This window comes from Pholis gunnellus, assembly GCF_910591455.1.
Source record: "Pholis gunnellus genome assembly, chromosome: 21".
NCBI lineage: Eukaryota > Metazoa > Chordata > Actinopteri > Perciformes > Pholidae > Pholis > Pholis gunnellus.
Window position 1 is genome coordinate 12,310,337 of NC_136548.1, and position 13,950 is coordinate 12,324,286.

Here is a 13,950-nt window from a genome sequence, read left to right on the forward strand (position 1 = left end):
ATTTATGTTCTTCTCATATATGTGTACCAGTGTCTTTATTGTAAGGAAGTGAAAGCTTTTTTTAGACGTTGATTGTTCCATTATTAATCTTTTTCTCCTATTGAGAAATCAAAGATCTTGTCTCTATCTTTTTTTAATTTTTTTTTATCTTGTTCCCGTGGGTTAGCAGTTGTGTGAATGTCAAGACCTGCTTTTTATGCAAGTGAAAATATCTACAAGCAGAAATCTGCTACAAATTACAACGAATTCATTCATTTTTGCCTTTTCCTGGATATTGTAGCATTGACAGTATATCTTTAGACGATAAACACGGGGAGAGAGGAGGATATTAATGTAAACAAAGTCTGTAGTTCATCTTACTACTGGGACACCGAGGTATTTCACTGATCATAATTTAATCTTAAATAAATGAAACCCCTGTAACCTGAATTTGCATTATGCCATTTGCTGAAGTGATTGTTATGCTGTTAATGTGCCACTAATGTCTCGTTTTTGACCATAAGGATTGAGATCATGATGTGCTTTAGTGGTGCTTATTATAAAACTAATTTATAATCGATGACAATCAATCGGCAAGCGACGAATATAGGCCACTCTGAGGGTCTGCTTGTGAATAAACTGATCTGAGGTGTGTATATTTACTCAACTGCAATATATTTTAGGATACTATTCTCTCGTTTAAATAGTGCATTAACGCAACAATATCTCATGAATACTGTAAAGTACTATGGTAATACACAGTATCCTGAACCTACCACACTGAATTGGCCCGTGTTTTGTCTGCTGTGTTTGAAATGTGCTGACTGTGAAGTTGAACTTAATCTTAGTGGAACAGGTGATAGGGAAAGCACTGCAATAATATAACTATATAACTACACCACGCGCTCTCCTATTTATGTGAGTCAGATGCACGTTGGCTCGGCATAGCAGAAACAGCGAGCTATTGAACATTCATTTCTCTGTGGGTTGCATGCTGTTGATCTAATTTGTTCATTATCATCAGTGGAGAAAGGACGCTGCAGCCTGCTCCCACTCGACTCTTCCCCACCAGTGAGCAGCTCCACCCGCGTCAACACAGCCGCTGCTGATTATAAAATATATATATATCTGACGAAGAACACAAACATGTCGACAGGGAGGACAACAGCGTTAAGGTAACAAGCCGACGGCGTTTGTGCCATTTGTGCGAGAGCGATGCTCTGCAGAGTTAGCCGACCGTTGCTAGCTGTCAATGAACGCTAACGTCTCTGGTGTTGCGGTGAACTGTCAGCAGGAGGTTGACGAGGCGCTAAGCCGTTTGAACCGTTGGACGTTACATCAACTCAAGTGTGCACACGACACTGTTGTTAGCATTTAGCGTTACACGCTAAATGTTCCGTCATGACTATGCTAACCTTAGCTAGCAGGGTTAGGGTGGGTTCATTCATCACATGATCGGGAGACAGGAGATGTTGATTTATCCAACATGTTATTATCCTTTAAATTATGTAATATCTGGTATAGATAATCGCCATGTTGGTCTGAAAACGGTGGGTGTTTTGGTTTTATTAGCTAAATTGATGAAAGGATTTGACAGGTGCGAAACAAACTTTAACGTTAGCTAATAAGTTAAAACATCAGTGATGCTGTCAGTTGGGGGCACCTTTTAAACGTGTTAGGATTTTAAATTTAGAATTAAAAAATTGACCTAAGAGTAAACGTGAAGCTTTTTAATTAACCAAACATACAAAATAATAATGCAGCCAATTGCACAGCATGAAGAATAGCCCTTGAAAGTGTATCCTGGATCTATAAATTAATATATTTGTTTCAATATGTCTTGTGTGTCTTGTCATCCGTAATGAAGCATATATTAGCATACCATTACAGTGCTGGCAGGAAGTTAACTTGTCTTGTTGTGATGATGCATAATGTTATTAAGTTAATGGTGCAGCATTCACTTAACTTGAAATGCACTCAGCTATATACACAACCGACACTGCTTCGCGGTGCAGAGATACAAAAGGAGAAAAACTCCTAACAGAGTGACCACAATCAGCTTAATGCTTCGGAAATTCAAGAGGAGAAAGGGCAATGGCCTTCTTCATTAGACATGCCACAGGAGGATATGTGAAAATAGAGATTATTGATGGCTGTGTTTGATGTTGCTGCTCAGTTTCTGTGGTGTTGTGCATGCTGGCTCACTGTCACACTGGGACACTTGAATAGGACAGAGCCATAGTTAATGTTATTAGTAACACCTGTGCTTTTCTTACTAGGACAAATGTTATAACGGCGTATATTGTCACCGTAGTGCTATTCCTGCACCCTTTACTGCAAGAGCATCTCAGGTTTCTGACCGACTGGTTTGGGCAAAGGAGTTCGTAACGTAAGCAGGGGAAAGTTCTTTTAGTGCAACAAACAATGAGAATTTAAACTCAGTTTGTAGGATGCTACATGGAAACAGAAAAATGGGCTTATTTGACCTTTTAACATTTACACTTCTAGTAATAGTAAGCAAACAAATTACAATGTCATCTGGATGGCACAATGTAGCCTAATACCACTTTATATTCATTGTGGTCCTTGATGTTAAGATTGCAATGATGCAGGCAACCAAGTGATACCACACTGCCATCAATTCACCACACTAAATACTTTAGTAATAATAATATAAATCGCTCCAAGGCTAAAATAAATAAAGAGATAAGATATTCACTTAATCCATAATCCATGCTCCAAATGTAAACAAAATGTAAAACACAGCCACAGGATTATAAATTGTTATTATTCCCATTTAGTTACAGAAGAGCAGAAGAACACATCTATTCCATGAGACCGGTGCGTGGGAGAGGTACGAGTAGATAAAAAGTTTCAAACTATATTATTTGTGATGTTTTGGTGCCTGGTGTTCTAGTACCGTGTGTGGGAGTTTGTTTGCAGGATAAAGAAAAGCAACAAAATCTAAATTACTAATGTGTTCTGCTGCTGTTATAAGCTGGTTTATATAATGTTAGTATACAGCTCTAAAACTTTGTATTCTCTAAATGTAACTCAAACTGTTATTTAATTATATCTGAATAAACGCATAATGAGTATGGTTAAAAAATCAGTTATTTTTATTTGACTTTATCACTGGTATTGGTGTTTGCAACAGGGTCCGCCTTCTTTCCCATTGGCACCAAACGCAGCATAGAAAGCTTTCCAACAATTGGAACGTGTGTGTAGCCAATCGTATGCCTAGAAGATGCTAAGGCCCGCCCCCGTCCTCCACCAACCAGTCACTGTTGGTCAGCTGCAGTTCCTGTAGTCAAAAAGCACATTGCTTTGACAGAGAGGAGGAAGCTGCTGACCATTTATCTAATCATCAGATTAGGCTGCTGACTTTTCTGACACAATGCCAACTCCAAGGTAAGATCCAAATGATAACATCCTCCTGTGTGTCCACAGCCAACAATTTAGCTTTTAAGATTGTCTTTTTTTATTAAATGTGCTCACAGCACTGCCAGTCTTTCAGTGGGTTGGTTGAAAACAGCTGTCTGTCAGATCTCTAGGCTGATGGATTAAGTTGAGATGGCTTCAGTGAGTCTGGGTCTTCTTGCAGATCACGTAAAAAAAAGCCCCAAATGTTGCACAAGAGCGCAGTTATTTCTTCATGTGATCTTAACCAGAGAATCAATATGTTTTTGTCTTGTGTTTTGTGAAAGTTGGGTAACCTGTTATGAGAACTCTGTAGACTTTGACCAATGTGATATCTCGCTGCTGACAAATTCTAGATGAAAGGGTCACGGAAGGAACCATTTTAATAGAATTAACACATAGTCCACGCATGCATTATGAATGAATGTCACATGGTACACGTGTCTGTACATGCACAATTCTGTATTTTGATCTTTTCATTGTGCCGAAGTTCCTTCTTTTCATTTGACTAATCTCCATCTGGATGGGGGGAAAAAAATATATATATATTATTTTCAGTTTTACATTTGCTGAGAACGGTACAGAGGATGTCAGGTAACAGATTCATCAGTGAAACACAGGTCCACCCCTCATTAAAGTTTCAGTGACTTCAACAAATCAGTAACAGATGATTTTCTGTTTTACAACAGATTGTTTGTGTCCTCTGTTCGTGCAGCGCTGGCGAGTGGGAGTCTGCATAATACAATACGTTTTTGTTTCCCCCACAGTGAAAACACACTCTTTGGGATGGGAAATCCCCTGCTGGACATTTCAGCTGTTGTGGACAAAGATTTCCTCGACAAGTAAGTTTAAACAGCTGTTTTTTTCACGTCTTCATATTTCTGTGCGGTATCTGACGTTTATCTATTTTTCTATCGTAATCTTTTTCTAAAGGTTCGGGCTGAAGCTGAATGACCAGATCCTCGCCGAAGACAAACACAAAGCCTTGTGAGTCAAAGCTTCACGGGGACACCACATGTTTCAGAAGTGTAACGCAAAGTGTTAAAATTACACGGAACCAAATAAGGGACACACTGGTCATTCATACCCACTACTACCATCTTGTTACTGAGCTGTGCTCAAAATAGCCAAGTGATAAATCAACCCTCTGTAACTGGGAACCTCGAAACTTGACACACACACATTTTTCCCATACTGTATTTGAGCCAACTATACCAAGATGCCTCTGAATTTACTACTGCTTTGGGCTAAGTAGTAGATATACATAGAAATTTGTACAGCATGTTTAACCGCTTTCCATTAGATTGACGCAAAATGAATGAATTATTATTTCGTCCGGGAAGGGTTTTGCTGAGCATGCATGTTTCTCCAGACCCCCCCCCCCCCCCCCCCCTCCTTCACATGGCAAGCAGATGCAACGGTAACATTATATGCTTCCTCGAAAACGTCTTTGCGTGTCCTCGTGTTTAAAAAACGATGCTGGAATGATCTTTTATCATTGCCTTGGTAGCAAAATAACCAAGACTATCCGGACTAACTAAAAGTTTCACACTGCATACACAGCAACATGTTTTCAAAAGTGTACGCCGTGGCCTCAGGTATTCATGAATTTTATTTGGCACATTCTACACTATTCTTTTTAGGAGTCAGCTCTGTACCAGGGAGGTGGGCGTTTTTATTTCAACTGTGTGAGTGCAGCAGTTCATGAGAAAATAGTAAGATAATCAAGAACACCATATTTTACAATGTGTAGACTTCAAAAAACAGCTTCTTTCCTCTGGCTGTTCCTTAATTCATCCTCCACCCTCCACATATAATGTTTTTTTCTTTCCTATGTAGCAAATTGGTACTACAGTCTAAATTTCGTGGCGTACATTGACAAATAAAAATCTTGTAACCTTGTATAAACTTTTTTAATAATCCTGGACCTAGGGTCCAACTCTCCACGAGATTTAATTGTACATTTACGAAGTAACAGACAATAAAAATATTGGGACAGAAAACATAACCACCTCGGGTGGATCAGTCAGGCAGTTAAGTTGTTGTAGTAGTGAATATTGTTTTGGAAGCAACATTCGATTAAGTTTTAATAAATGATGATGTCGGCATTGCAGCCGCTGTGAAACGTGGATTCACTGATTCCTGAGCTTCTCTTGTTAATTCTGCTCACGATGGAGTTTACCGAACATCACATGTAATTCACGCCTCCCAGCTGTTCAGGACAACCACATCTTATCTGTTGGAAATAACCAACTCTTATCGGCTGGCCGCTGAGGAGCTCCACTTCAGCACTTTGGTACTTTGCTCAAGGGCACCTCTGCGGTAGTAACGAGTCCGGAGGGACAAGTGCTGTTCTTTCTGCTTTCTGAACCCAAATTCATACCGCTGGTCTGGGGATTACAGTCCCTCCTGTTTGGTTCATCACAGGTGAAGAGCTTTTTTGGCAGACCCAGATGTAAATTAAACAGCTGTGCACATTCTCTGTTGTTGAAATGGCAAATTGTAGAGGATTTATTTCTGCGGCCTGGGCAAAGGTGTGTGCTCTCTTTCTAGTTTAATGACGTCAAGTCGAGCAATTTAATACCCTGCGAAGCGACAACATCCGTTTTAGTGTCTCGTGTGTAAATTCAAAGCAGTGTAGTAATTGTAAAATCATAAAGGACCTGAGTAATGCACAAACAATAAATAGCAAAAGACGGATCAGTACATCATATCGTCTGTACCTTACAATAGGCTACCTTGTCAGGTCTTGTTAATTGACAAAGGGACACATGTGACCTTGGGCGGCGGCGGCAGCGGCAGCGGCAGCAGCAGCACAAAGCAGCATCATCAGCAGTGTTGTTCTCCTCCGGCACAAAGGCAGCGGTGTTATCTTTAGCCCCACAGACACCGTTCCCTCCGCATTCTGCACAAGGTCAGGGCAGGATTAACATGCGGCTTTGGTGGTTTATTCCCAGCACGATGCATTTCAATGCATGTCCCCTCCAATACCACACACACCAGCACACTCGACCCATCTCCGTGAATTTATATCTAAATGTACACGTGATTTTTTTTTTGTATCGGTTACTTTATAGCTGTAGATGCTGTGACATGAGATGCAGTATTCCTGTTGAGGATGTTGGGTTCCTACTACAAAGAGGTCATTCACAGGCTCATTGGTCCATGGAAGAAGACTGCATTGTTTTTGACAAATAACATCATTACTTAAAAGGCCACAATAGACTTACAAGTCTAGTCGACTAACACTATTGTTGTGCTCCCGAATCTACGGAGTGTAACACGATTCATTTTTTCTCCCCATCACCCTGGTGGGAGAGAGATCATTGGATGCAGTGCTCTGTGGCCATGCCTGAATTCAATTATCTAGTCACAGCAGAGCCCATATAATCCTGTTGTGGCTGAGGAATTGCCTGCTGTAGAAACCATCAACATCCCTGTTAGTACTGGCTGGGGACTTAGTGTTTTTTTCACCCTGAATAACCCTCAACTGTGACTTTTGATGCTTTTTCATCTCTCATAATGTTTAAAGTTGCAGTTGATTTCCAGTTTTAATTCAAAGCGCTTTAGTTTTTTTGCTATGGAAACCTCTAAGTGTTAGTAATATTGATTATTGGACTGACAGAAAGTCAGTTGACCACATTTTTTGTCATTTATCAAGCAAAAATGCCAAGAATTTGTCTGTTCCAGCTTCTCAAATAAGAATCCGCTTTACATTATCTATTATTAATCGAGTAACTGAAGAAATAATCAAGAGATACAGTAAATTGTTAATGAAAACAAACAGTTGTAGCCCTGATAAAAAAGATGATCTGCTCTGCTGAACCCCCCCCCACTCACTTCCTGGGTGTCTCGGTTGCCTCGTGGTTAGGATGCATACCATAAAACCGCAGCGTCCTGGTTTGTTTCCGGCCCGATGTCTCTCTCTCCCTCTCCCCATGTTTCCTGTCTGTATCTATACTTTCTCCTCTTTAATAAATGTAAAATGAAAAGAAAAACATGCTAACGTACAACTAAAGTAAATCCACAACTCAATGCAATACCAATAATCTCATCGCTCCCCCAAACAAGGCAGCTGCTGCTTCTCAATACTTGTATTTTACACATAGTCTACCGTGCGGTGGTTGGTTTGCAGTAAATGCACAGGTCTTCTACTGTACTGCTGTACTTCTTTTAGATGATACTCCCACGGTTCTTTGAGCTGCAGTTCAAAGGGTTGTTTCCAGTAGATGCTGTTTTTTTTCAGAGGAGTCCTCGGGTGTTTTGATTTCGTGGGTATGAGAGGAAACCAACGTGTGTTTGACTTCCTTTCTATAACTTGGAGGGGGACATTCACAGCGTACGTTTTGGGCTGCCATAGCAGGCAAGGTGCAGGCAACCGACTGCATTCCATTTAGGTGAGCTGGTTCCAGGGTCCCGGTGTGCAAGTCCAAAATGCCTGCTGTGAAAAAAGGCCTATTATCAGATGTAGTGCTGTGGGTCCTGCTCACTATTTTAGTCACTGCTGCCATCACGTGGTTTAAAATGTAAGTTTTGTATTTACAAAGGTAGGGTGTATGTTTAATGGACTTTAGAACTTGTAAAGATGTGTGGTATTTATAATCTTTATTGAATTGCGGTAAAATGGGTATGTCCCCTTTATGTCCAGCAGGGGGCGGCAGTAGCCTGCTGATTGTATCCCAAGGAGTCTGTAGGAAACATGTCAACATAATGAAAACACGCCTCTTTCTGCATAGGATTAGAATATGGGCAAATAGACCTTTTTATTTCAGCATAACTGGGCATTACAGGTTGTTAAGAACATGCAGCATTGCATAATATAGCACTCATCCAAACCCTCTTGGACTTGTTAACCATATCATATTAGAGCTAATGACTATTAGTGTGTCAAATGAGTGAATCATTGTTACATTGAGTGTATTGTCACCTCTGAAATGGAAGGGGGGGGGGGGGGGGAGATCAGCCGGCTCCTGGATATTAGTCACGTTCAAACATTTGTTTTATGACTCCCTCTGTCCGATGATAATTAATTGTTTACTTTCTCATCTCTGGATGATGGCGTGACTCTTTTCAGAGGTTGTTTGCTCACAGCAATTAAGTTCATCAGTGCTCATCCTCCCTCCTCCTCCTCCTCCTCCTCCTCCTGCTTTCTCTCCATACCCCCTCCCCCCGTCTCCCTCCTTTTCTCTCTTTCTCTGTGCTAAATGCAGATTAGCAGCGTCACAATCGCATCCAGAATGAGAGTAAACTCCTCATTATGCCGTGTGACCCTCTGCTGAATGAATAATTCAGGGCTGCAGCGTTAGTGGCTGGCTGTTATTAGCATTCCGGATGGCGAAGGGAAGAGAGAGAGAGGGTGAGAGAGAGAGAGAGAGAGAGAGGGTGAGAGAGAGAGAGAGAGAGAGAGAGAGAGAGAGAGAGAGAGAGAGAGAGAGAGAGAGAGAGAGAGAGAGGGTGGGAGGCTCATATCACTGACAGGGCTGACTCAGGGGGATCAGCGCTGGATTGAGACACACATCACACACACACATCATCACACGACACAGGAGATCAGTGGAGGTGCCTCTCCACTCACACACCCCGCTGTCTGTGTACATCTTACACACCCCTGCTGCTGCCATGCAGCTCAATCTGCTTACTGGGAGGAAAACAACAAAGGCCTCTCTCACTGAGTACATGCTAAACACTCCTGGGTGTGTGTGTGTGTGTGTGTGTGTGTGTGATAGATTCTGCTCTGTAAACACACTTGACTCTACCCCTGTTTTTGTTTTTTTTGTTTTTGTTTTTATAATATATAACGAAGCGAGCTGTGAGTGCTAGAAACCCCCAGCGGAGCTATTCTGGTGTGTCAGGAGGAGAAACACTGCTCCTTGTGTGTGTGTGTGTGTGTGTGTGTTTGTGTGTGCTCACATGCAAGCATGCGTGCAGAAGCTGCATGTGCCTTCCATGGTGCCACTTCACTGGATGCACTCATGCTTGACTGAGTGTGTAGACACATTACAACACCCCCCCCCCCCCCCCACCTCCCCCAAGCTCCCTTGTCTGTTGCTGAGGCTGAGTGCTGTACTACAGTACTTAAACTCACCTCCGTCGGCCCGCTGGGGGGGTCGGAACATCCGGCTCCCCCTGCCGCTGAGGGCAAAGGTCGCGGGCCTGCATCCATCAGGCCGACCTCTGAGCCAAAAGAGAGCGAGCAGAGATTAATGGCACTCGACTGGTAATTGAGACATCAGAAACATGTTCAGCCCGCTGACTGCGCCGCTCTTGATGTTTTATTGATATGCATGAATCCGACGATTTGGGGCGCTTGCATAAATCTGACGTGCTCACCAGAGCCGTACTCTAGTCGTCTGTGAGGAATGTGGATCTCGACCTTTTTGAATTATAAAACAAGGAAACTTGACAAATAATCAACACGAAAAGAATCTTCATATCAATGTTCTGCCGTTGGCTTTTGATGAAATAGGTTAACCCCCCCCCCCCCCTGTGATGCAGGGCGACAGCTCTGCGTTTAAAGCACACATGCTGCATCATGAGAGATGGCTGATGCAATCATAATTAAGGCTCTTCCTCGCCGGAGCTGCAAACGCCTGCCTCTTGTTGTAGGTGACTGCCAGCAGGTGGTGCCAGAAGGAAAGATCACAAGTCAAAGGGAGTGTAACAAACATAATCCACATCTCTGTACATGTCGACTCCCCCCCCCCTCCTCTCCTCTCCTCTCCCTCCAACTCTTTTTTTTTTTTTTTTAAAGAGCGTTTTATAATTAAAATGTGGGCGTCACAGCCAGTACATACTGCATGTTCAGTTCAGAAAAGCATGCTCAGGGCTATTTTTAGTCATCTTTGATCCCCAGCAGCCACACAGGGAAAAAAAAAAAAAAGCCAATGATGGCAGCAGCCCCGTACACATGTAGGCTAGTTAGCGTACCATCCGAGCCGATCATGTCTCCACACCTAGCCTGTGCGGGGGTAGAGATGGGAGGCCTGACTGGTGAGCAGCAACACTCCCCGTGTGTTTAAAGTTCACACTGGGCCATATGGTCCCCGCAGTAGGGGGCGTTGGTGGAATTATTCACACGGAGTGCTCTGAATCACCAAAATCCTGGTATCAACCTCCTAGATAAGGGGAATGTCTCAACGGCTTTGTGCTTCGGCTTCAAAATCTCAATCCTCAAGAGAACAGCAGAAGCCCCATCTTTGCTTACACGCTCCGTCTTCCCACTCTCTTCCCTCAATGTGTCCCTCTCTCTCTCTCTCTCTCTCTCTCTCTCTCATGTCCTCTCTCACTCCCTCTCCCACATCCACACAGTGCAGTGTGACAAACAACGCCACCCTCTGCAGCGCGAAGCCAAAAACATTTGACATTTTAAGAGGAAATAATATGAACTCATCCTCCATGACCAGATTTTGCCCCGGCGCCCTAATCCTTGAGTGCAGCCTAATTAAGTACAAACAGCAGTCCTCAACTAATGCCAATAAACGGGCTGCCGGATCGGCTGATTATTAAAGGGATGTACATTTGTTGTTTCTGCATTCTAATGCAATTACTCACTCATTATGACCATGTAATTGTGCAGTCGTTAATTGTGCATCCAGTCCACAATGCTCATCTCGGCTGAAGTCGTTTTCTTTCTCTCGGCTGAACAGTGATTTAAACAACTAGATTGAGATACCTGAAGGATGGTAATATCATTATGCTTTTGTGTAAATCAACGTTCATCCCTTACTGTATCAGAAGATGTCAGAGGATGGGAACAAGGCCTCGCTCGCTGTTTGAATCATGACTCATTTGTGTTCAGTACTTTTGTGCGTCTCATTCTTCGCCATCTATTCCCATCCTGCCCTAATGTTCCACTGATAAGAATGTCCTATTCATTCTGCATTCTTCACCAGTTGCTACACACACAGAGAGAGAGAGAGAGAGAGAGACTGAGACTCTACAGGCATTGAGTGAAAAGCACATCTATTTCTGAGGGGGAGTGCGAGCAAGGTAGAAGATAATTATTGATTTGAAATAAGAAAAGATAAGGCTCAACCTTGAGCAGCCCGGCGATAGCGCGCAGAACAGAATAATTAATGGGCCTGTCTTGTGTCGGGACAAGCTTTCACACTGAGACGAGCGTATTGATTTTAAACAGATAAACTGCGTAACCCTTTGTGAAGGGTTTGACAAACAATTTAATTGGGGGGAAAAACAACAATATTCCTCACCCTTTCCATCTCCCTTTCATCACGTCCCCGAGCTGTTTTTCCTCTGCCTGACCTATGGAAACAATTACTGTGCATCAGGCCTTGTACTGCCTCCAGACTACCAAGGAAGGCGGGCGTAGGATGCACACACTGATTGGGGAATCTAATCAATGGCGGAACCTGTCTCCACTCCAGATGCCTGTGTTGAAATTGGGATTACCAAAGCCTTTTAGCCGTGCGGCCCCCTCTCTGCTTCTGTCACAGAGAGAGAGAGAGAGAGAGACAGTTGGGTCCGCCTGTTTAAATGTACCTGGCTGCTATGGCTGAAGCGGAGACAATTTACTGTTCCTGTACAAGCCTCCTCCTTCCTAATCCCCAAAGGAGAGCAGCAAAGAAGGCCCCCGTCCTCTCACTTCTTCCCTTGCCCTCCCCTGATTAGCGATAGGTGCTGTTTGATCATGTTTCCCTGCCTGTCCGCGTGATTTGTAAGCTGTTTAAACGTGAACGAGGCAATTAAACGAGGACGAACGCGGGAAGAGTGGGTGCCGCGGTGATCATTAGCGATGAATTACCCCGGTGTGCACTCAAACACTCGGGAGGACTTTCAGGCGGACCACTCCCGAGGATCCAGATCCAATCTAGCCATTGATTAACAGAGACTTGTTCTTCCTGTGAAATCACTCGACGGGGATTTTAGGGCACTCATCCGGTCTTATCGAGATAGGCTAACATCAAAGGCGAATGAAGAGGGATTGGGTAAATGGGCTCGCCTTGCCCTCCGTGTAGGGACTTAGAGGAGAAGATCTTGAATTATTGCCTCATGTAAATAATCGTTTTTTGGGGAGGTGAGAGAGGAACTCATGAGTCACTCGGGGCAGAGAACACTCGTAGTGGAAGCTCTCATATTTCCCTTGATGGGAAAACGTCGGTGGGGGCTCCGTGCCCAGGAATGTAAACATCACGATGTTCCCGACTTGTGTGATCTGCCCCAACAATTTGAATGTGTATAATGGGTATTAGTATTCGAGGAGGACTGTAATAACCTCTGAATACAAACATAGCATTCAGTAGCCTAATTCCCCTAATTTGATTGAAGATGAATATATAAGTGCTTCTATTAGTCTCAAATTGGAAGGTATGAAATTGAAAAATAGCACCGTGCCTTTAGTTAAGAGTGGTATTCAATCAGAAGCATCAGGGGCAGTCTCTTCTCAAGCATGTGTTATATAACGCAGGCCGTCCGTACGTTAGAGGAATGCATCGGCATAGTTGGAATTGCTCCCCCATTGAACAACACTAGCAGGTTTTAAAAGCAGAGGTTACTGGCTGAGGACATTTTGTTCAAAACAATTTCTTTTCCTCCGCTCCCTCCCATCACGGAGTGAGCTCAGACTGCAGTAGATGGAAAGGGATTTTCTCTTGCTAAATGGCCAAGGGGGCCGTTTACGGTGTCACTACTATGGGATCACATGATGTTTGAGGGTGTAAAGGTCTTGAGGCAGCTGCTCCTTTTCGGATGGGATTTTCGAGGCGTCCAAGAGCAGGGCCCCATGCTGTCTGCACTGAAAGGTGGAGCAAATACTTCTAGGAAGGGAAAAAAAAGAAAGAAAAAGCTGAAATCCTCAGAAGCTGTGTGTCTATTTGAAATGGGTTCTGGAGTCCCTCGGCTGCCTTCGTGTTATAAACACCCACAGTGCTCAAATTCTTCCTTTGTCAAGGAGTCATAACAGGTGTCTCAGGAAGGAATTTTTTTTTTTTTTTTTCCCGGTTAGCATATTTTCCACTTGCATGGAAAGTTTTTTTTTTTTTTTTTCTTTTATTAGGAACATTCTGCCCTGGGTAGACCCCCCTTGCCTTGAGACATGATATGCAGACTTTCTTTGAAGCAGTAAAGGTTACTTTCACACTCGCTCAAAATTCGGCCATGCCTTGTTAAACCAGGTTGTTGCTAAAGTATTGGAACACCTCTGGCTGACATGTGTTGGTAAGCCATGATGCACTTTGCATACATATTACTCTCGTCTGCAGTGAGCACATACAATACACATAACGTCTTCCCAGGTTCAACTTCAAAATTCAAGTTTGCTCGCCCAAAACGTGCAGTTGTTGTCCTCCCCTGAAAATGTTGTTGGAGTCTGAATTGGCACTTAAGCATTTTCTCAAAGGTGGAATTACACATAACACTACTTCTATGCCATTGGATTGTTTCCCCTGATGTAAATACACTTACAAATTGTCAGTCTTCAATTTACAGTTGCGAGAGAAAAACTAAATCCAAGGACCTCCTTATGTGGCGTATCATCTTGACTGCAGTTAGGTCAATTTCCTTCGCAGGGTGGACACGTTTATGCAGCCGGCCCCC

The 13,950-nt window shown here is 43.1% G+C and overlaps 1 protein-coding gene across 2 annotated transcripts in view; it reads left to right on the plus strand.

Annotated features, from left to right (window-relative positions):
* Positions 1 to 913: 913 nt before the first annotated feature.
* adkb (adenosine kinase b) overlaps positions 914 to 13,950 on the plus strand; it is a 94,516-nt gene continuing 81,479 nt past the window's right edge. Inside the window, exons 1-3 of one of the 2 annotated variants that reach the window (XM_079182391.1) lie at positions 914 to 1,154; positions 4,167 to 4,241; positions 4,333 to 4,386. In XM_079182391.1, coding sequence (XP_079038517.1) covers positions 1,126 to 1,154; positions 4,167 to 4,241; positions 4,333 to 4,386 — 158 coding nt within the window. In that variant the 5' untranslated portion in view covers positions 914 to 1,125. Of the gene's footprint in view, positions 1,155 to 3,293; positions 3,391 to 4,166; positions 4,242 to 4,332; positions 4,387 to 13,950 lie in introns of those variants that run through there. The other variant, XM_079182392.1, reaches the window with a different exon arrangement.